We start from the raw sequence: 23263 nt of genomic DNA, 5'->3' as shown, positions 1-23263 counted from the left end.
ACAAGGTGAAAATACCAGTGGTGCTGGTAAAAAAAATATATAGTGTCATGTTTTTAAAATTGCCAAATGATTTACTGAAACAGCTTGGCACTGTAGGTTTTCGATGATGTCACTTGAACAGGAGTAAATGGTTTATTTTGGGGCTGCTAAATTAAAGTGATGAACACATTCATGCATCAGTAATGGTATAAGAAAATTATAAATAATTAAATAGATGCTTAAATAAATTCCTTACATTTATTTCTGCATTTCTGTTCACATTTTTTATTTATCTCTATATTTCTGTGTCCATATGTTCATGAGGTAGGAGGTCCCATTTATTTATGTATTCATTTATTTATGCATTTATTTATGTATTCCTGTATTTATTTATACATTTAGTTATGAGACTTAAGTCATGTTTAGTCCTCCATACATATAGCTATAAATAATATAATGACACCATCAACAAACATTAGTTTTTTGAATGAACTGGAATGAACATTGTCATTGTGATAATGTTAAATAAAGTTTTTGTGAAATGACCTTCCACTGTCATCATCCGGGTCTCTGCGTACGTCACACCGCGCATGCGCACTCTTCCACTGTGGTTCGACCTCTGCAGTCGGTAAGTGTGTGCAATGGCAGTTTGAATGAGAAGCCTCTCTTTATAAATCTCTTTTCATCCTCTCTCGTAACTTCACATTGCAGCGCACAAGTGAGGACAGCATGCAGAATGGATGTGAATGTACATTTGAGTGGCTTTATTTTCTCTGTGGAGCATTTTTACACCCGTTTGACCTTAATTCTCTCCGGTCTTTCCCTCCTCAGAGAGACCCGGGCTTCAACCAGATTTGACCGAACCGGTTAAAACAACCTAAAGTAGAAAATGTACGCCTGTGCAAAGTTCGTCTCCACGCCGGCTCTGGTAAGTTTTCTGTATTTGGTGTGTTTTCATGCTGTGGATTTCAGTCGTGCTCTCTTAATATCATGAATAAATGCGATGGGCCTGTGGTTGAACTTGACTGCAGCTGACTGGCAAGGGTATATGAGCAGTGTAGGCCAACAGGCTAGGTAGCTAAAGGCTAAAGCACACAATGAAAGACCATTTCAACGGTAGCTGTGTAGTGCTATTATTCATGAATAAGGTGCATGCAAGTTATGTTTAAAAAATGCCACTGCCTTTGCTTTAGCTTGTAGGGGACATGTTCAGATATAGCCGTTAGCTAAGGTCATTACAAGCCTCTGTTAGCCGAATTTAGTGCAGAGTTAACCTAGAAACCCATAAACAGGGCTGTGCAATTGATAAACAAACTTTCGCCTTGTGTATTTGAACATTGTTAACTCCTAAATAAATGTAGACCTATGTTGGCTACTCTTCCAAGGTCATATTTCTGTTTCTATTAGCTGTAGCTGGCTAACCAGTTTGAATTACAATAGGCTAATGTGTTAAGCTTGCAATTAATGTTCATTGTGTAGTTCACACAGCATCACAGCTGAACAATATACTTATAATATACCAGAAGTTACTTTGACAGCACAGACTGTACTCTCAAATCTTTAAAGGCCACGGGTCACAAAGTGTTTGCACTGCAGTGAATGACACTGTGATTTACGGTGACACTGAAGGTGCCTTCCACCTGCTGCATTATGTTTTAATGTGTTGTTTTACAACTTTTGTATCTGTGCTGCTGCAGGTCCGTGCTGGTTCCCGGGCCCTTTACAGACCTCTCTCTGCCTCTGTGCTTTCCAGGCCAGAGCTTAAAACAGAGGTAAGAAGAAAGTCTTTCTCCTGTCATTCTACCATTTACTGACTTTTTTTTTTCGACATTACTTCTAGTCATTTGCTCTATAAAATGTCAGAAATTATGCCAAATGTTCAGACCCTAATGTGACAGTTTGAAACTAGTCTGACAACCAAAAAACACTCAATTTCAAATCACTATCCACCTACTAGCTTTTCACAGTACTGCATTTATTTTTTTATTTATATACTTTGTAAAGGATAACTTGGACAATGGTTGGGTGTTGGTACTTAAGAAAATCCTTACAACCGATCATGAGAATTGTAATTAAGTCATTGTTTAATCAGTTATTAGCACCATGTTTGTTTCGGCATTGCTTTTGTATGTCAACTGAGTGCATCATATGAAATGGCAGTTGCTTTTAAAGGTGAAATTTATATTTTTTTGTCTTTCTGCTCCAGAGCAGTGTTGCTGTGATGCCACAGAGCCCCCTCACCCAGGTCACACTGAGGGGCTTCCAGACCAGCGCGATCAGCAGGGACATTGACACCGCTGCCAAGTTCATTGGAGCTGGAGCTGCCACAGTCGGAGTAGCTGGATCCGGAGCTGGAATTGGGACTGTGTTTGGCAGTCTCATTATCGGCTATGCTAGGTTTGTTCTCACAGGCATACATCCTGAAAAAACTTAAAGTTTGTGTGGCTTGATATATTTCTGGTGTGTGCGCTTTTTTTTTTTTTTCCATTGAGAGTTTGTTCTTGTTTGCAGGAACCCATCTCTGAAGCAGCAGCTGTTCTCTTATGCCATCCTGGGATTTGCCCTGTCTGAAGCCATGGGACTGTTCTGTTTGATGGTCGCTTTCCTTATCCTGTTTGCTATGTAAAACTCTGCTGTCATACAACACTTTCATTACAGATGTGACTACATATTTTATTGTGGCTACCAAAATTGTTCCGTGTTGCTGTCATGGAAATGTACATTTTCAAGTCTTTCAGACACTGTCGAAATACACAAAGCATGTATTGTACAAATGTAAGAAATTACGTGATTAAAATACATGTATTTGACTATTTAACATTGGCAGTAACTTTTGTCTGGAATGTAATGCTACCACAACAAAAAGCAGTAAGCTTTCTTGAATGTCATCTTTTCTTTTTAAGCAGCTGCTTAGACTTGCCATCAATCCGCCTTGTTATCTCTGCACATCACATGCAAGCTTTTTGGGGTCCACCTTAATGAATTCTTGGGTCAGATGCGGTTAAAAAGTACTGTGATTAGGTAGCAAGTGAGCACTTGCTTTTGTAAATGACATAAATAAATCTAGATGATTTTAATTGTGTTATATAACGGGTTTTGACTTATTTGAATGTCATTAATGAAAGTTCCTGCTGGGTTGTCTTTAAAACACGGACTCCTTGTAGTCCATGGGCCTTTTTGTAATTTAAGCTGCTTGGAGAGCACTAAATGTAGTAGAAACAAACAGTTTAGTGTTTAAAATTTTTAGTTATTGCTTACTGTTAAGTCACTTTACGCCAAAAATGTCTGCTGGTTCGTTCCAGCTTCCCCAAAGGGCGAATCTGCTGCTTAGATTTTGGGGAGTTGGCAGATAAAATCAGTTTGAATGTGTCACCTTGGGCATTGGGAACTGATTTGTATGTTTTATAGACTATTATTTATCAAAACCTAAACTTAAATTAAAGACAAACGGGTAAATGCCAAGTTAGAGTGATCTTGCTATCCCTTGAGGATGTTCGATTAAGTTGGTAGCAACTATACATACAGTACCAGTCAAAGGTTTGGACACCCTTTTCCATTCAAGTGAATAAAAGTGTCCAAACTTGACTTGTACTGTGCAATAACCCTAAATAGTAGCTTTCTGAAAATGTTATTGAACATCTTTAATTGTTTAACTAATACTGTATGTAGTAAAACAACCAGGGATATTATCTAGTAAAAGTGAACACAGGCTACCACAATGCATTTATTTTAAGTGAAATATATCAACACATGAGTTGTATTAAGAACCTTCAAGGTGCACTGAAACCAAACTATCAAGGAGCAAATATAGGTGATGTGGCAACTTGAAGCCTCCAAAACATCCCTGGAGGACACTTGTGGAAAAAACACAAATGATTAAAGAGTATTTGTACATGTCTTAAAATGTGTCTGAAGGGGGTGTTAAATAAAATTCCTGAATATGTGCTCAAAAAATGACTGAGGATCAAACATAACAAGTGCACGAAACAGATCCTGACTGCTCTGTCCGTGTGTGACGTTGACGGAAGAGCCCATGTTGCTCTCGCGATACTTGGGCACAACCGTGGGATTTTGGAAATCGAGGGTTGTGGCTCAGAGGGGTAAGTGTCCACTTTAAACTGTAAGCGAGCGGGGTAAAAAGCTGTGGTAAAAGGCATCATTTCTGTCACTACGAGGGACTTGTGCTCCGGTACAATGAAACCACCTCGAAATAACGTTGACATCTCCTGTCACAGTGTTATTTAGGTCCAAACATGGCGACGGTTGTTATGTTAACGTAGGTCTCGGGCTAACGTTATTTCTTGGAAGCAACGGGAGCCGATAATCGTAACATTAATGCTCTGTAATAACGCCGTTGTTTGTGTTACGCCTTTTCGTGTCATTTTGCACAATAAAGCGGAGAAGTGTCAGTGGAGGATACCCTCAACGTCCTGCTTAGCCGCGTATTTGGAGCAAAATAAACGGACCGTGTTGTGTGAGGACACTGAGGTGTAAACAAGCAAAGAAACCGCCCATCATCGATATGCTTTGTCCAATTTTTACAGCTGTCCTCTCTCAGCGCTTTGACCTGTACACTGACACTCAAATCGTCCCAGTACATTTGCTGACATTCTTTTTTCGCTATAGCCATAATGTTTATTCTACACCTTGAAGGACCAATAGTGTTATATTTGAACGGCACATCTTTAAGCCTGGTATTAAACTCCTGCTTGTTTTTTTCTGTTTTATTTCAGGGCGATAGCCTACAACAGGAATTCCTTAATATGAGTGATGATAAACCTTTCCAATGTACTGCTCCTGGGTGTGGACAGGTATGTATGTCATCTCTGTTATCACAAATGTTACTTTGTGATACTGTGTCAAATTACCCAGACAGGCCTATGGATTTTAACGCAGGGCTCCTTTGAAATCTAAGAAGAAGAAGAATTACTTTATTTATCCCGCAACGGGGAAATTTAATTTTTTCACTCTAATTATTAATCATGTTACACACACAGGCCCGAAATACACACACATGCACAGACAGGACCTTTACATGCAATTAAGGAGAGATGTTAGAGCGAGGGGGCTGCCAGTGACCAGTGCACCGAGCCTTGCTCAACAGCACCTCAGCAGTGCCCAGGAGATGAACTGGGACCTCTCCAGCCACCAGTCCACACAGGGACTTGAACCAGCCACCCTACGGTTCCCAGCCAAGTCACCTATGGACTGAGCTACTGCCGCCCCATAGGGCCACAGGATTATATGATAATGCTAGACCCTACTGATTTGATTTTGCACTGTAGTGTTGCAGACAGACACATTTCTATTAACATTTAATAAACACACTCGTCCTTCTAAATTATATTCACACAATGAAGGTGTATCCATCAATAAACACAGACTGTTTGAGTAGAGTTAGATGATAGAGTTGAGTCAATTAATCCACTTATCAATTGGTTGACTACTATTAATATGACAACTATTTTGATAATCGATTAATCGTTATAGTAAATGCCGCTTTTAGCTTTTCTCTGTATTATATCATATTAAACTGAATATCTTTGTGTTTTGGACTGACAAAACCGTATTTAATGACATCACCTTTGACATCGAGAAACTGGGATGAACATTTTTTTCAAGTATTTTCTGACATTTTATAGACCAAACGTTTAAGTGATTAATTGAGGAAATAATCGTAAGATTAGTCGATAATGAAAATAATTGTTAGTAACAGCCCTAATTCTGACGTCATAAGTCCAAGCAGTCAACCCCTAAAACCTCCAAGATAATTCTGAAGAGACATGAACAAAGTCTGGAAATAATTTCTGCTAATTTGCATATTTAACCATTTTGAACCAATTCTGATCCTATACGGTTGTTATATTTTAAATTTTATATTAATTTCAAAACAGTTGCATGTGTCAGAGTTTCCTTATGTGATGGTTTATAAAGGAGTTTTTCCATATGACCAGAAATCAAATTCTGGAGGAGAATTGTTGTATATGTATTTTCTTGGCCTAAAAGGCAACACATTCAAGTGTAGTAGTTGCTGGTATGATTGTTTGAAAAACTTACATTTATAAACCCTATAAGTTTGTTCTATGAATAAAACTGAACTTCAGGTCACCAAACTCGAAGAAACAACAGACCTGCCGCTAAAATCCCAAATTCATGAAGACTACAATGTACAGATTTGTTGAAACTGTTTGGAGATGTGTCTTTATCTTTAACTCAGCCCTTAATAGGCTACCGTGGAAATGTGGACAACATGTCTTAAAATGTAAAAGTAAAACCGTTTAAATTGTCCGCTTACAAGGAGACATGAGGTTTATTGGTTTCTGTGCTTAAACAGGTGCACCTTGTCCATACAGATCCTGTTCCATTGTCCCGTCTGTTTTCTTTTTTGATCGTACATAGAGATTTACAAATGAGGATCACTTGGCTGTCCACAAACACAAACATGAGATGACCCTCAAGTTTGGGCCAGCGAGGAATGACAGTGTCATCATTGCTGGTAAGTGATCTTAACGTTCAGATATCTTGCTGTAATTGACTACGTTACAGTCTTTGCACTGAAAGTTATCCTCTTTCGCAGACCAAACACCTACACCCACTCGCTTTTTGAAGAACTGCGAGGAGGTTGGACTCTTTAATGAACTTGCAAGTCCGTTCGACCACGACTTCAAAAAAGCGGCCGAAGATGACATTAAAAAGGTTGTTTTCGTTGTCAAATGCCTCTGTTTGTCCTGGGGTTTGCATTTATATCACTGATCTGTTTGACTGAGATGATTTATTTGTATTTTTCTGTAGTTACCATTGGATTTGTCACCGCTTGCGACACCTATCATACGCAACAAAACGGAGCAACCCACAGCTATAGAGGCACATCGAGATAGCCCTCTGCCTCACCCTGAATCTACTACGAATGACGACAAGGTAAAGCTTTGGAATAAGCTGTTTCTAGTGTTTGAGCTAATCAAAGAGAGTTAACAAGACTGTCATGAAAAGTGAATAACAAATCTGTTTCTGTGCTCTTGGTAATTTACTCTGGAATTACAGATCCATTGGTATAAATATTAATATGATGAGTGATATTCGCTTGTTTCAGTTTGCCTTTGTCTCAACTTTCAATTATAAAACTTCCATGAAAAATTGCTAACAGTATTGCACAAACTATCTCAAGAAGTTCATTAGAGAGATATTAGATGACTCTAACTTATAATCATTTTTGTTAAGCTCTTTTCTTCCTAATATTGATACGAATACAGTGACCTCTGGCCTTTATCACAAGAAGCAATTAACTTAAAAATCTGGTGCACTTCCTGCAGCTAAGGTGTTGTATGATGTTTTCAGGATTTATCTTTGCAGCCAGCCTCACTGCCAACATCCACTATAGTCCATCCTGCATCCCTCCAAGTTCCCAATGTACTTCTAGCAACCTCAGAGGCTAGTGTTGTAATACAGCAAGCTCTTCCATCGCCAACATCTAGCTCTGTTATTACCCAAGTCCCATCCACTAATAGGCCTATAGTGTAAGTAACTCGAAATGTCCATTTTTTTCTAAAATCATAGTTTTATTAAGTCATCTTTTTTTTCTTAATTCATTTATATATGTGCAGTTTTGTCTTGGTGAGTTCATATTCCATGAGACATGTGCTTGTTTTGATTTGTTTTTGATTTATTTGCACTCTGCAGACATTTTTATTTTTTGGCTGTAGACCTCATAAGTCCCGTCTTCAAGAACAACCTCAGCATTGCTCAAATATGGACATATAGCTCCAGTTAAATTTCTAAGTGGCGGAAACAATGAAAGGGGTTCCATGTAATAATCCCAATGACTTTATTAGGCCCTTATACAGGATTGTGTAGTTTATGTGCCTCTTTTTATTTGAACAAAGATACAATAAGATAGGATTCTTGTTGTAGAACACAAGCACAAACTAGCCAGAGCTATCCAGATGAATGCGTATACATCTGAAATATCCAAAATAATCATCCATTGCTTGTGGAAGCCAGCTACAGTATTTTTCAGAGGTCAAAGTTGAGATAAATTGGGCTTGTTAAAAATCTGTCTGAACAATCTTGTTTGCAGTGCCACACAGAGAAGGATTAGCTTGTCATTATGATCATTCTAAATCTGTTTTAGCCAAGTCTCCTTTGGGCCCATACTTCAGCAAATAAGCTGGTTGTGTTATTTGTAGCAGAACCCACTGAAATAATAGGCAATGATTAATACATTTCTTGTATTTAAATAAATATTGGTAAAGTCAGTCAAAGCTGATTTTGTGGAAACCCCATGTGTTTAACCAAACCAGAAGTCCATATCTGGGCAACACTGATGTCATTTTTGGGGTCTAATGTGATAGCAAAATGTTTATTATAATAATATTGCTTTAACCTGTTATGCAACAGGCTAGTTTTTGAGTTGGATTTAGTTTTGGTTTTCCTTTATTTCCCTAAGTTGTTGCCTGATTATGACATAATATTGGTGTAGTAGCCACCCTTGTTTTTAATTTGGAACAGATTCTGTTGTGGGTTTTAATCACAACATTGTTTGCTAATTTCCTCACTGAGATTTCTTTTCTCTCCCCCTTCAGCCCGGTGTCTGGCACCTTCCCTGTGCTCTTACAGCTGCCTAATGGCCAGACCATGCCAGTTGCTATACCTGCGTCTATTACAACCTCAAGTGTACATATTCCAACTACAATCCCTGTGAGTGTGCTGCTGGTTATATTATGTTATTGTTGAGTTTGTGTGTTTTTGAGTTAAAACAGAATTTTGAAATGAGACTTTTTTTTTTATAATAAAACTTATCTTTCTACTATAACTACTTACTTAACAAATAGGGATGTTACTAACAAGTGTTTGTTGACAAAACAACCTTCAGTCAAGGTCCATTCACTGTACTAGTCGTTCTGGAGCTTTTGTCTTGGAACTGTAGATGTTGTTCCATGGGTACAATACAGCATCTACCGAGAGCGGCCATGCGGAGTGGACGGAGCGACCGTTGCACCCAGTGCTGCTGTTGGCCACCAGCTCACTGTTTGGCTTATTTTCTATAACCAGTGCAGCGTGAAAGCAGGATAAAACCAGCAAGCCATCCAACCAACCAGCAGATGGCTGGCTAGCTAGCTAGCTTGCTAACTAACTTCTCCATGCCCCCACGCACTGCTGTGAAAACAAGCCAGAAAACAAGCAGAAAACAGAAAACAAGCCAAACTAAGATTTCACTGATCTTGTGTTAGCAAAGTGCTTCCCTATGCTGTGATAAGAGTGTGTGGATGAAGCATTGAGGTTGTAAATTTTACTCAATTAGCAGCTGGCCGTAACTGCAAAACATCACTTCTGCGACTTGCCACAAGTCAGTTCTATGGAAGTTTATGGCCATCCTGCTATGTTGAATTGGAATGTCCTTTCTACCCATTATACATTATGTGTTACCATATCACTGAGCACTTAAAGGACCTCTCATTCATATTGGCTTCAAAGTTGAGCTCTAGAATGAAAACAGCATATGACAAAACAATCCCCCATTAAGGTACAATTAGTGGCCGTTGTGGAACTTTCTATCCCCTCACAAAGCTCCAGAACAACCACCAGAAGAGCCTTGAGGTGAGAATGTGTTGTCAACTGCTGTTTCCAAGGACAAGAATGAACTAACGTATGAACAAATTTTCTCAAGCAGGTTCATTTTTAATTTTAGATTACTGTATTGTCATGCAGTATAGAATAACAAAATCACTGGACTGTGTTGAATTACTTGATGCTTTGCTTGGAGCAAGTTAACTGTTTGTTACTCCCATTCTCGTTTGTTGTATGTTCAATTGTTCATGTTCACATCAATGAAATTGAAGTCCCTCCAAAATTGACATTCAGACTACACTTGTGCTGTAGCGATACATTAATAGCACATATTTCCTTTGCTCTACTTGGACAGAGGGACTATTTTCGACTTTGGCACCTCAGATTTGGCACTGAATTCTGAGCTGTAGCGGATGAGTGAAATAATGGACTTTAGAGTACAACTGTTTGTCACTGGCAAAGACACAGGATTTGGCTGAGGCACAACGGGCTCCAGTCCAGGATACTTCACTGCTAGGTGTCCTTGTACAATTAGAATCAACGCGCTTGATTTCTGGCAGAGCAGATAGATGATACTACTAATGTGTTTTGCAAACCAATTATAATTACAACCCATGACAGTGTATCATATAGGAAACATGTTCTAAATGGAGGTCTTGTTGGTATTTTTTTTTTAAACTCCCCCATGTGAAAGCTTGTCTTATTCACTTTAGTCCTGATTGTCTGTGTGGAACACTGAGCAGCAGATGATTATCTCCTGATAGCAGCACAGCAGGGAAAAAAACTCTATTTTCCCAGTCTGTGGGGACTGGGATAACCGTTGACAAGTAAAGGAGGGCAAAAGGAGATGAAGAACTGGAGCCACCAGTGGGCCTCGCTTTCACTCGATCATCCCTCCACCCCCTTTTCCTGTCTCCCTCTCGAGCTCTCCCCACTTCCCTCTATCTCATTGTCAGTGGCTGTAAGAGGCCAGGCTCTGGCCTTCCGACTCGTCTCTCTCCATCCTCTCCTCAGCCTCCCTGCCCATATGCTCTCACGCAGGCAGGCAGAGGTTCATTAGCGTGCACACTGCATCTCCATGTGGCGCTCCCTCCACAAAATAACAGGCCATCCAACCTAATGAGGCTGAGATATGAGGAAACTCCGAGAGCCTGCCGTGTGTGTGTGTGTGTGTGTGTGTGTGTGTGTGTGTGTGTGTGTGTGTGTGTGTGTGTGTGTGTGTGTGTGTGTGTGTGTGTGTGTGTGTGTGTGTGTGTGTGTGTGTGTGTGTGTGTGTGTGTGTGTGTGTGTGTGTGTGTGTCTTTTCACTGCCTAAGACTAATTCTCCCTTTGCTGATCTGTCTCTGTGTCTCTGCCGTCAGCTTGTCAGACCTGTCACCGTAGTGCCTAACGTCCCCGGGATCCCAGGACCTCCCTCGCCACAACCACAACCACAGCCCGTCCAATCAGAAGCAAAGCTGGTATTAATTATCTCTTCTTCTGCATCAAATATCATTTTCATGTTGAGTCTGTTATTTCCCATCTGAGAGATATAATAACATCCAAATTAATGAGAGAACTGGATGGTAAGCAACCTTTAATTGACCAGATGAGGGCGCAAGTGACAGGCTCTGAAGTATTATCCATTATTAAGCTATTTAAGCAAAATACCAAACATTTGCTTGTTCTGGCTCCACTAATAATAATGATAATGATGACAATATTAATAACTGCATTTGTATAGCACCTTTAGTGCAAAGATGCATTGCGTTATAAAACCGGATTAGAAAGTGTTATTCCAAAATTGAAATTAAGGATTACAATAAATAAAACTGTTGATAACTAGAAATGCACTCAGAGAGCACAGATCTCCGCCAAGACCATGCCCTATCTCGCAGTATTAACAAAAGTGAAAAATAGTTTATGTTTCCGCTCCAAAATGTAAAGTGATACTACACCCTTCCACCAAGTTTCATGAAATCTGGCCAGTAGTTTTCCTGTTATCCTGCTGACAAACAGACAAACAAACTGAAAACATAACTTGCTTGGCGGAGGTAACAATAACAATAAATAAAAGGTAAGTAACAATTCACTGTTCATCTGTGTCATACATGATACTGATGATTGTCTTTGGGTTTCGGACTGATGGTCGGATAAAACAAAACATTTAAAGACATTAAAATGAGCCGTTTTAACTGTTTTCTGGCATTTTATAGACAATGATTATTGGCATTAGTAAGAAAATGTATAGAAAATTAATCGATAATAATAACAAATTTAAAAAAAAACACAGAAGTATTTATCTGTTGGGAGAGGATGGTCATAGCAGTCTTGCAACTCAATACTCCTGTATACAAAGTTCTAGTTGAAGGGCAGGGATATGAAGTGCTGAGACGGAGATCAGTGGCAATGTGATGAAGCACGGATCACAGAACCTGTAAGTGTTCGCAGCATGCTCTGCCTGTGGAAATTAACAGATAAACTGCGGAGAGGAGGTGTGTGTGTGTTGGGAGGGTGGGATTGATCCTGACTGGCGACGAAGGAGTGAAGGGAGGGGTAGGGAAAGGGGTTGTCGGGGATCATGGGCTATGGAGATGACAAACGCGGAGACAGCGTTGTGCTCAGCACGCCGTCACCGGGGCCAAACTGAGGGGGGCTACCAGCGAAAGCCAGCTGGGGGCATCCTGGCACACGCTCAGTGAGGCACATTAAGTCGGCCTCACCCTGCATGGAACCTTTTGTTCAGCAGAATCCTGCCTGACCTGCACCCCCACTCCTCTCACTCCCGACGCCTCCCACCACACTCAGCTCATCAGCAAACACCTAATGAGCCCGCGTCAAGAAAACAGACCCCCGCTCAACCTGCCTGCTCCCCGCCCCCACCGGCCTCTCAGGGGGCGCAAAGACGGCACTTTACAAGGACTGATGATGCTGCAAAGACCACAATAATGATAATTAACTTGCTGAATTTAGAAGATTATGCTGTTAATTAGTTGCAAAATAAAGATAAGTAATATAGTAGCAGATGGTTGAATAACACCCATGAGATGGAGGGTTATTACACTGATGAGGTTTCCATGGCAGAGATGAAATATGAATCTGACTGGCTTTTCCCTCTTTCTATGGGCCATTCCAGGAGAATAATATCTTGTTTCTGCCAGAAGAGCTTCTGGAAGGGTATTACACGATAAACTAATTTGGTAGATAGATTGGTCTGGCAAAGGTAGTTGTTAGAATAATGTGGTCCTCTGTTTTCTCATGTAAATGTATTCCCCCTCACTTTGTTATTGCTTCGAAAGGCTCATTCACTTTCACCTTGTTTGCTCAGTGTTTGATACTAGAGGAATTGGCCTGTGAATCATGGACACCAATCTGCAGAGAAATAGTTTATGTGAATGGGCCCTGTTTTTGTGTGGCATATGCAGTACCTGTTAATGTTCAAAAAAAGTACATTTTTTGATAGTTTGGGTCTCATTATGTGCCCTGGATGTCCATCAACTATCCAGATAAGATTACCTAAACATATGCACGATACATGAGGCGGGCGCTTCACCAGACAGTGCAGTCTTTGCCTTGTGTCTTTGCAAGTTCATTTAAATTCTACTTTTTGAAATGTGTTTAATTTTTTCATTTCCTTACAATTTCAAGATTTTTTTTTTCTTAGTTTTAGTTATTCTGGATTTCTTAGAATTTTTTTTAATCCTATTTTCTAACCCTCATTTTTGTACTTGGAATAGGTTTGTAGAATAATAGTCTAGTAAACATCGTTGATAAAGATGTCAGCACTGTGACACCTCTCTTCTTTTTCTCTGCTAACTAGTGTAAACTCAGTAAATTGATCCGTCAAAGACGTATGATTTGTGTAATTCAATGACTCGTGTCCACAGTCTCAAATGTGCGTTTCAACATTAGTTAGGCTGAGTAGACCTGTGCTATGATCTCATCTTGTGGATTTACCTCTGGGCTGCTGGACATGGCTTTTTGATAATACAAGGGTAGTTAAGACACATTTATTTTTATTTTAAATTAGTCTTTATTAATTATGATAACTTTGTTTGTGACAACTTGCCTTATTGTTAAACCTTCGCTCAAAAGAAGGTATTACAGGTGAAAATCATCATAACTGCCAGTAAAACTACGCTTTGATTACACAGTGTAAATCAGAATCTCTGTGATTTGGGGTCATATTGGCTGCATTGGCAATTATAAATAAAAGTTTTGATAGAGCCTGGGCAATAATCCAGGTATAAGACCAGTTAATTTGAGTAAAGTACAGGCTTTTCTAATGCAACAATGGGGCAATCGGGGAAAGAAATGCTACTGTCACAACCTGGTTTTTACAGTTAACATACTGAATACAGTTATCCTGCCAACCATTTCTCTGCATTAACATTTCATGACTGTTTTCCCCGTACCGAATTCTCTTGCCAGAAACTGAAAGCCACGTTAAGCCAGCAGCTCCCTCAGGTGACCAACGGAAATGGTGGTGAAGTCCAGAACAGCGCCGTAACACACACTGCTGCTCCCACTTCTCCTGCTCCAACCCCAACTCCAACTCCAAGTCCAGCCCCGATCGCAGTCCTAACTCCTGCTCCGGCTCCTCACCTGCCCACAACTGAGGAACCTTCTCCCCATTCCCTTCAGCAGCCGGCCACCTCCACCACAGAGACACCTGTAAGTTTCTGCAACTGCAGTATACAGCATTGACAAATTTCTGCGGGCTGCGACCGCCTTATAACACTTTCCCTCATTGAACGACCGCCTTATTGACGAGAGGCGGTGAGTGCTGAGATCCCCTTTTACAGTAGGGATGCATGTTGAACTTAAGTATATTTTTGGTTCTGCCCAAAATGTACCTGTTACATCAAAAACTATCAAGTACCGAAAGGTGACGTCAAATGTCTGGTCAGATTTGTAATCATACAATTTTTTCAGATCAGATTCAAGTCAAATTTCTTACAGTTTTAGCTTTTTTCTTTGAAAAACGTGTTTTGTAGAAAAATATCTCCAAATATGGTATCAGAAAAAGTATGTTTTTGCTGTTTGTTATATGTGCGATACTGTGCTAGATAGCGTTCTCACTCATAGCTTTTAGCTAACTCTGAGAATCATTCCTACCTATTCAGTATAATATGGCAGTTGTTAAAACATGAAGTTAAGATGACCTGAAACTGGATTTGATATGTTACATTTTTCTGTGTAAACTGACATGTCAGATGTATTACTACAGTTAATTCAGTATTTTATGAGCCTGACCAGTTCAGTTACTCACTATGTAATCTCTATAAACAGATTCTGCATATGAATACTGTAAATGTTGAGGCAATATTTGAGCAGTGGAGGTGACATGCTTTCCATTTGTAGTCTTTGTAGTATTAACCAATCACATTTGAACAGGCTTTGGTTGCATGCATTTAAACAGTCTTTATGGAGAGCAGAATATGCGGAATGTATTGGTCAAAATGAAATCTAAAAACCCATCAGCTATCTTCTCATAATGATACAGCTGTAATTTGTTGTTATTAATCTGCATTCCTATGCAAATATCTTTTTATAAAGACGCCGTCTCCATTCTCACATCTCAAATTGCGAATTGGACCCTAAACAAGGAAGTCCTGGCTGGAATATCAGCTGGCTACACCGAAAAGACAAAATATTGGCCGTTGCCCCATAGGCTAAATCGACGTCAGCGCTGGATTCCGAGATTGCTCAGTATGCATGATGTCAGCAGTGATGACAGATGTGATGGTAGTTTTGTTCTGCCAGTTATGGTTTTGTGTTATTATCATTATTATTGTTGTTGTTCAGGCTTCCCCAGCGCCCCCTGTGCAAAACCCCCCAAGCACAGGAGGTCGGCGGCGCAGAACCACAAGTGAAAACCCTGATGAAAAACGTCGCAAGTTCCTGGAGCGTAACAGGGCTGCAGCCTCTCGCTGTAGGCAGAAGAGGAAAGTGTGGGTCCAGTCTCTGGAGAAGAAGGCTGATGACCTCAACTCCATGAATGGACAACTACAGGTGCTCTTTACCTTTTCCCCTCAACTACTGCATGTAACATTAGCTACTTCATCTGTCTTTGTTTTCCTGCTCTTAGTGTATTAATGTGTCAGTTTGGGCATGTTTGTATGTATGCATGTGTCTGTTTATCACCATGTGCTGTTGGTGTAAGTGTACACACAGACTTTTCCCTTCTGTGGTGATGAAGTCATTAAAGCCGATTAGAGCTGGCGTGTGACAGCAGCGATGTGTGAGCCCTTTACATCGATATGTCCCTGTCAATAAAGATGTATCCTCCAGATGTCAGCCGCGCACAAGCGTGTCTTCGCTTCTGTCTCAGCAGTTTACTGAATGGCCTCAAAAATCTCCTAGGGAAAGGTGTCTTTTTGAACCTTCATTTTGCTGGAAGCAATTAGGATCTGATGCTGACAAGTTCGAAACAGTTCATGTGTCTGCTGTCTCTGTTGATAAGTGTGAGCCGGGGGTGCGGCACATCGGTGTTCCAAACAATTAAATGAGATGTGGTGTTTATTTGCTCACTGTCTTATTTTTCTATAAAAGCAGAGTAAGATGTGGAAGGTGGAGGAGGGGATTGACAGCTAATATAAAGAAATAGGTTCATGTTGTTAATTTCCAGTTAAAAAAAAACAGTTATCACCACTTGTCATGAGTGTGCTTTTAGAGCTTATATTTAAATAAAGGTAGATGAAACGGGAAGGGATGGGGTTATAAACAGAGCATCACTGTTAACTACAAAGAAGAGAACAACATGTGGCAGAGAATAAAAGGGCGCTTTATATGAACGCATTAATCAGCAGTGCAGTTTTTGTAAAAACCCCATGCTGACACGGCCCAGCTGATCAGTGAAACTGCCTCTAATGATGCACAATTATTTTAACATCATTCTTAACTGGCTTTTTAATGAGGTGTCAGACCAGGCAGCTCACAGGGCTTGCAGCATCACCAAAGGCCCATTTGCTCAATTTGGATTATTTCACAAAGTTAAAAACAAGTCAATACTCCAAAGTCCAGTTTAGATAAAACTCCAGGTAAGATGCAGTTTGACGTTGGTATAAGTCGAGCGCCAATGGCAGTATTACTGTCATGGGTACACCTTCTGTGTAAACGTCTAGGGAAATACAAAGTATAATCAACCAAACACTTTGCATTTTCACTGCTTAAACTGGAATTTATTTATTTTTTTAATATCAAGCTAATAAAAACAGCATTTATTATTGTTATCAGTGTTAGCATTTCTGAGTTTTGACTATAAGTCTATCTGCTATGCTTCCCACAGCAGAGTGGAGAGAGGGCTGCTGCCATTTGCAGCAGTCACGGTGGAAGTGCAGTAAATATGGCTTTGGCGACATGTGATACATACGTTCCTTCCAGCTGTGTTTAAATCTGTCTTACAATAGCTCAGCCCTGCCAACACCAGCAAGACTAAACAGATGGAATCAAATAAATTGGCTGCTTTTAGACTAATAGATTAAGCTACCCATAGTCCTTTTAAAGGAGTAGAGAAAGAGCTTAAATCTGCCATTGGGTGTTGTGCGGGCCCCCGGCCGCTCTAAATCCAGTTAAAGTCACCTTCAGCGTAATGTGGCCCTCTTTTACGACATGCAGAAATCCTCAGCTCCTCTGGGAGCTGTAACGACACGAGAGTGTAAATCTCAACAGCATCTACAAAGTTGCACTGACAATCCGAACAGCTTACCTCTGACAAATGTGCGGGTCGGTTGCCAGTGAAGGCCCAATTATTGTGCAGGAAAAACATAAATGAAGAAGCACTACATACTTTATTCGAGATTCATTCATTGCATTGTTAAGTTCCCCTGTGATTATAGTCTGCAGTGGTCATGTACCCTTACTGTACAAAGCAGATTTTGAGAATTTAACCCTGTGATCCCATTAATAGCTGGCATTCAAATCACCAATGGTGGATAAGAGATATGGTGAGTCATGTAGAGGGGGCACAAAGCCACATTCACGCAGCAGTTTGAAGTATCTACGCATTGAGCATTTACTGAATAAATGCATGTTTTTGGTTCAGACTAAAGCAAGACTGATGGGACAGATGTCTCATATATTTGCAGATTCTCTTTTTCTGTTTTGCAGATATATCAGTATCTGCTTAAATGTGGGTCAAATGGTAACAAGAACAGTACTGAAAGGCTAAAGAAATGTTTGAAATAATAAAGAACCAGCGTCATCATTACACAGTTTGTCCACCAGAGAGCACCAAAATGTTTATATGTTCACTATAAAATGCACCGCTCAGAACGTATCTCGGTCACTATATATAAATTATATATAAAAAATATAAATATAAGTGGTATTTGTGCAAAATGTTTGTGTTACATATCTGCTATATGTTTTTGTAAGAAAAAAAGGACTAGTCGACGATGCATGCTATCGGACTTTCAGTAGTGGCCTCGAAAATAAAGTATGTTTCAGACTCTAGTTCAAACATAAGGTTAAAACTGTATAAGTAAAAGAAGAAAGGCTCTTTATTGTATTTTAGTTAACTGAAATCTAGAGGTTGTGGGTATCGACCGATACTGATTATCCAATCGGATACCAGATTAATGAATAAGCTGTATGCCTCACTGAATGGAAGTGACTGGGAAGTAAACATCAGGCTCGACTTAAACACTGCCTCTTAACTTTGTAAAACAAAGTCTAACAAAAAAAAGACGTAGATTGACATTTACTGAGTGTTTTTTTAATTATTTTTTTTAAATGATAAACTATGCACCAGCATCTTGGTAAACAAAAAAAGGTGTAAACCTTTTTAAGTGCAGATTGGTTACACATTGGTCAAAACTTAAACAGGAAATAAAAATTCCAATATATTATGTATATGGTGTATAAACATTGAATTGAATAGATCAGCACCAATACCAGATCAAGCTATTGGACTCAGTATCGGCCAAATATTGGTATCAGATCTGTGCATCCCTATGAAAATATGACCTTTTCTGGTTTTGAAAAATCATTTTACACATTTGAACTATCTGCAGATGTTGTCTCTTTGTCTTCATGTCGTAATCTCATATATTGTATGCTCCAGAGTGACCATTTTATTGAGTGCTGTTGTTGTGTCTCCTCTCTTTCAAAGAATGAAGTCACCCTGCTGAGAAACGAAGTGGCTCAGCTGAAGCAGCTTCTTCTGGCTCATAAAGATTGCCCTGTAACCGCCATGCAGAAGAAATCTGGCTATCACAGTGAGTAATGCTCCATTATTCTCAGCCCGAAGCTTCCAGTGGAACACTTCTAAAAATGAGCTCCAGCTAACCACTACAAAGACATGTCTTACTTATGGCCAAACAGAAAGAGCTATCGGATATAAGACCCCACTTTTTTTTTAACTTTGCCAAAGTTAAGATATTTATGGACAGTGTGGTTTCAGACAAATTCTCGCAGGCGGTTTTGTCTGAGGCCACAGGTGGTAGCAACAAGAAACCAATTGTTTCCTCCTCGTTTGGCACCTAAATATACATTTGTCAGATGAAATCTAAATGTCCACAGGAAGGACTAAATGCTTGGGTTGTCAATAAATGGATAAGTAAGCATGATCTCTGTTTTTTAACACCTAAACCATACAACAATCATGAATATTTGAGAAGATTCTGCCATTTGCAGCCTCTTCATTTAAACGTCCTGTTGTCAGCCTGTGCAGTGTCGTCTTCATGCCAGCTCTTGTTCATTGCATGGTCTCATTTAGAAATATATCACCAATATTTCTTCGTTTCCCGAGACCAGGGCTCTGTCATTCTGATTTTCCGGTCATAACTCACCTTCCCTCACAGATGAACCAGTATGCAACAAGACCAAGTGGCGCTCCAAGCCACTTCTCCACTGTGCTTTAAACGCCTCCGCTCACTTGTATTGACAATGATTGCCTCTGAAATGAGTCCATTAAAGCAGCAAGCTTGACAAGACTGCAGAGCATTCTCATTGCGGGATGTCCACCAAGCTAGGCTGTTCATTATGCATCCCTTATTGCTAACCATCCCACTGACACACGTCATGTGCATTATGGGACTGATGGTTTCCAGGCTACAGTGAGCTGTCAGAGCCAGGTCTCATTTGGTATCATCTGGATTGTTTTTTTTTTGTTTTTGTTAGAAAGATTCACAGATGAATTAGGTCATCTTTCTCATGTGTTTGCTGAGGACGTCTGTCCTATGTTTCCAGACCTTTTGTGAAGGATGACATTTATAACATCTTTTACCCTGTTTGGGAAGATATAACCTCATCCAAATACTTCAGTTCATCCGTTTGGATCTTGATGACAGGTGGGTAGATTTTAGACAAGCCAAGAATGAAAGCCAACTAATGAGAGAATGAGAATGAAAAATATACGTCTGGTAGAATGACAGAAGGAAATAATCACTGTGGTTCCCAACCTTCTTTGTCTGATGTACCTCCACAGACCTATTTATCCAATAGTTTCAGCTAACAATTTCAACTTTTTATCCATTACTCTGAGCCATATATTTAAGGGTCCCATATTATGCTCAGGTTCAGGGTCATACTTGTGTTTTGTCTTTCTGCTAGAACTGTCTGTCTGTCTATACCGGTATTCATACGCTGTCTGAAATGCTCTGTCTCTTTAAGGCCAGAAAAAAATCCAGTCTGCTCTGATTGGTCAGTGTTTCTGGTAAACTTGCCACAGTAGTCGGTTTTACACGATGTTTGGGCATACCTCGATTACATAACTTGCCCAAAACCCCCACTGTAGTTTTGCTTTGTTTATGGAAATAAACCTAATTAGTTCATGTTTGCGAATCAGTGCCCCTGTGAAAGTGTCTGCTCTGCCCCATACAGAAGCAGACTCGCAGCGCAGATTAGCAGGAGTCATATTTTACTTATCACATGACGAGACCAACAAGATGATGGCGGAGGATTTGGTGTCAAAGTGAAAGGCAAAAATGTAAAATCAGATCATTTATATCGTAGTTTTCTCGCCAGAAATTGTGGCTTGCAGGGAAAATAAATCCTAAACTAGATTGCGAGCACCGCTATGGTCTGAAAAGCCCTTTTGGTTAACATCATATTTAAATACAGTCTACTTTTACTGTCGCTATCTTTTTCATCCATTTTTCCAATACTTTTAGTTAAGGGTTCAGATATCTCTGCTTGCTACAATAACTACTTTTCATGCACTCTCCATCGCAACATTTGATTTACAGGTGTTACGACTGATTCAATATTTTTAAATGAAATCCTAATTTTCTAATTTTTTTCTTTTTTTTTATTAGTTGAGCTACTCCTCAATCTTTCATGCAACCCCTGGCAATTGCATGAGTACACCCTGAGGCATGAGTACCCCTTGTTGGGAATCACTGAAATAATCGATCTTGCTAATTAGTGAAGCACATTATTTGATTCTGATTCGTAGTCCCCTTCTCTCATGTGAAGGCCTCATCAAGCCCCCCCTTTTCTCAGTGTTACATATCCCATAAGGCTACACTGCCCCCCAGACCTGGTAATACCCTTCATCGTCCTGCCCAGGCGTAGCCATGGCAGGTGGAAGGAAATTACCCAGACTGCCCCACAAACAAGCCAGGACATGCTATCACTTGGCACCCAAAGCTGTCCATCTGCTTACAGCGAACCCCACTTCAGAAACCAAGAGAGCAGAAAGAAGCTCTGGCGCCCAGGGAACCAGAATTTCTGAGTATTATGATATATCAGACAGCCACCCCTTTATGTCGTTAGGAGTAATAATGCTCACTTGAACATGGAACAAAACCACCAAGCTGATTTATTCCGAGGTTGACCTTCTGCATAGTAAAACAGCAAGAGAGTTTATAGCGCTTTGACATTCACTTGCACTAAATCACACGGTCAGAGTCCAGTCAAGAAGGCAGATGAAACCTCTAATGTGAAGACATTTGTATTGCACTTTAATTGCTCCTTCTTGCTATGGAATCTGTATTTTACATTCTCAAAAAACGAAACCCAGTCATTAATTACAAAGTGCCATAACAAGTGACTTCATATCATTAACAATATTAATTATCAGTGTGCTCCTTATTCCTTTACGAAACAGAGCATGAGAGTAGAGGTTTTTTTTCCATCAGGAGCCAATTAATTCAATGCAACTGCCTAACAGCTGGTGGCATTTCGACTCCAAGTCTTCTCTACTCTCCAGTGTGAGCATCATTAAAATCAGGTGCTGTAATCATCTGTCGCTGCAGTAGTTGGCAAGGTAACAAAAAACAAATGAGAATGCAGTTAGGGATGGGAAACACTGCCACATGCCCCAGAACGTAATGTACCCTTATGATGTGGGTTTAAATTGACATTGGAGCTTTAATTAAAGGAAAGGGTGCAGAAGTAGCATTATGGGGATTAATGAAAGAGTTTGCACACACCACATGCAAATAGCTGTTTAACATCTGATTAGGCCTACCTAACAAAGCTTTCCAGAGCCTTTTTGGAGTATCAAGTAAATATTGCAGGTAAACGGTAGTGTGAGATAATCACAATGTTACAATCGTACGAGCTTCCTCAGCGGTTATTTTGTCGTCTTTTCCAACATAGTCTCTGACAAAGATGAGAGCTGCGAGGAGATGTCCATCCCCAGCAGCCCCCAGAACGAGGCCATCCAGCACAGCTCCATCAGCACCTCCAACGGGGTCAGCTCCTCCTCCACGACCCCGGCCGTCTCCGCCCCGTCCGTCGCCACCACCACCTCATCAAACCAGAGCACAGAGGAGACCCAGTCTCAGCCTTCGGGGAGTTGATCATCCCAAACTGTGGCCGAGCGTCGACGCTGGAGCGCTGTTGCCTCCTTGATTTCTCTGACAAAACAGAGAAAAGGGATTCTCTCTCAGCTTCAGTTTGGATCGTGCTGTTTTGAATTTATTCTTGATGCTTTTGTTTATGTTTGGTCCATTTTGTCCTTCGTTGACAATGCTTTTTAAAAATGCAAATGTTTTCTCTGGAATTGATGAAGACAAAACAACAGGCACTTTAGGTGTAAGATGTAAAACATGTGGTTCTCAAATGTGTTTGTGTTAATTGTGCGATTTATTTATTACTTTGTGAATATTTTTTATTTAAAGCTGATCAGCCTGAAGTTTTGATCAGCGGATTTTGTTAGAGACCAAAGTGTGTTGTGGTTCATTTGTAGTTAGTTTGCTTGTGTGTTTTCATGACTTTTATGAGCACTATCTTTATGATGAAGTGACATAAAAAGAAGTCACTTTGTTTCATAATTTACTTTTATCCATTTTGCACATTTTGACAGTTTTACCTTTTTTAGAGTTTGATAGTCCACACGTTAAGTGCTGGCAGCTTTTTTGGAAGTAGATTTGAATTCTGTCCATTACACAAATGTAAACGGCTGAATCCGATTTTAGATTTTACAATTTTTCTGTAGTCGCATCGTGCAGTTTGAATGTTTGAGCTCACCTCTGCTCGTAAAAATAGTCTAAAGGAGGTGAGCGGGTTAGAAATGTGTGTTATTTCATTAACATTCCACCTGTGGTCTGATTGTTCCCGAAGCAGTGATTGTAGGATTGCAGTATCTTTTCCATTACTCAATCTTAGTGATGTTGACTTCATTCAGTGCCATTAATGTTTTTGTATGAACTACTTCAGTACATTTGTAATGCAGATTAGCTTGCTGTTCTCTCAGTTTAAGGGTCTCTTGAACATAGTTTCTCATTAAGGAAATATCTTTATAAGTGACTGTCTATGGCTTTAATGCGCAACACTTATTAGGACATTA

General features: G+C 40.0%; 2 protein-coding genes across 4 annotated transcripts; both read left to right on the top strand.

Moving 5' to 3' along the window:
* The first annotated feature begins 551 nt into the window (after window positions 1-551).
* Window positions 552-3059, top strand: atp5mc3a (ATP synthase membrane subunit c locus 3a). Of its 2 annotated transcripts, none has more exons than XM_083922269.1 (5): window positions 552-607; window positions 811-907; window positions 1677-1751; window positions 2186-2376; window positions 2491-3059. In XM_083922269.1, exons 2-5 carry the CDS (start codon window positions 869-871, stop codon window positions 2603-2605), a joined length of 420 nt encoding a protein of 139 aa, XP_083778395.1. In that variant the 5' UTR covers window positions 552-607; window positions 811-868; the 3' UTR covers window positions 2606-3059. The 2 variants fall into 2 exon arrangements, with proteins under 2 accessions (XP_083778395.1, XP_083778396.1); XM_083922270.1 differs by having other exon boundaries at window positions 590-697.
* Window positions 3060-4050: 991 nt separating this feature from the next.
* On the top strand, window positions 4051-22415 carry atf2 (activating transcription factor 2). 2 transcript variants are annotated; one of them, XR_014593385.1, is made up of 7 exons: window positions 4051-4079; window positions 4713-4790; window positions 6379-6475; window positions 6557-6675; window positions 6772-6897; window positions 8559-8673; window positions 10905-10986. XR_014593385.1 is itself a non-coding variant. In XM_083921862.1 (7 exons), exons 1-7 carry the CDS (start codon window positions 6887-6889, stop codon window positions 22272-22274), a joined length of 984 nt encoding a protein of 327 aa, XP_083777988.1. In that variant the 5' UTR covers window positions 6770-6886; the 3' UTR covers window positions 22275-22415. The 2 variants fall into 2 exon arrangements, 1 of the variants encoding a protein (XP_083777988.1); XM_083921862.1 differs by lacking the exons at window positions 4051-4079; window positions 4713-4790; window positions 6379-6475; window positions 6557-6675 and adding exons at window positions 13954-14196; window positions 15331-15537; window positions 18638-18743; window positions 22072-22415 and having other exon boundaries at window positions 6770-6897; window positions 10905-11003.
* Window positions 22416-23263: the final 848 nt, after the last annotated feature.

Source organism: Echiichthys vipera (genome assembly GCF_963691815.1).
Source record: "Echiichthys vipera genome assembly, chromosome: 10".
Taxonomy (NCBI): Eukaryota; Metazoa; Chordata; class Actinopteri; order Perciformes; family Trachinidae; genus Echiichthys; species Echiichthys vipera.
Note: the sequence above shows the minus strand (reverse complement) of the source record. Positions and strands in the feature narration are given on the sequence as shown.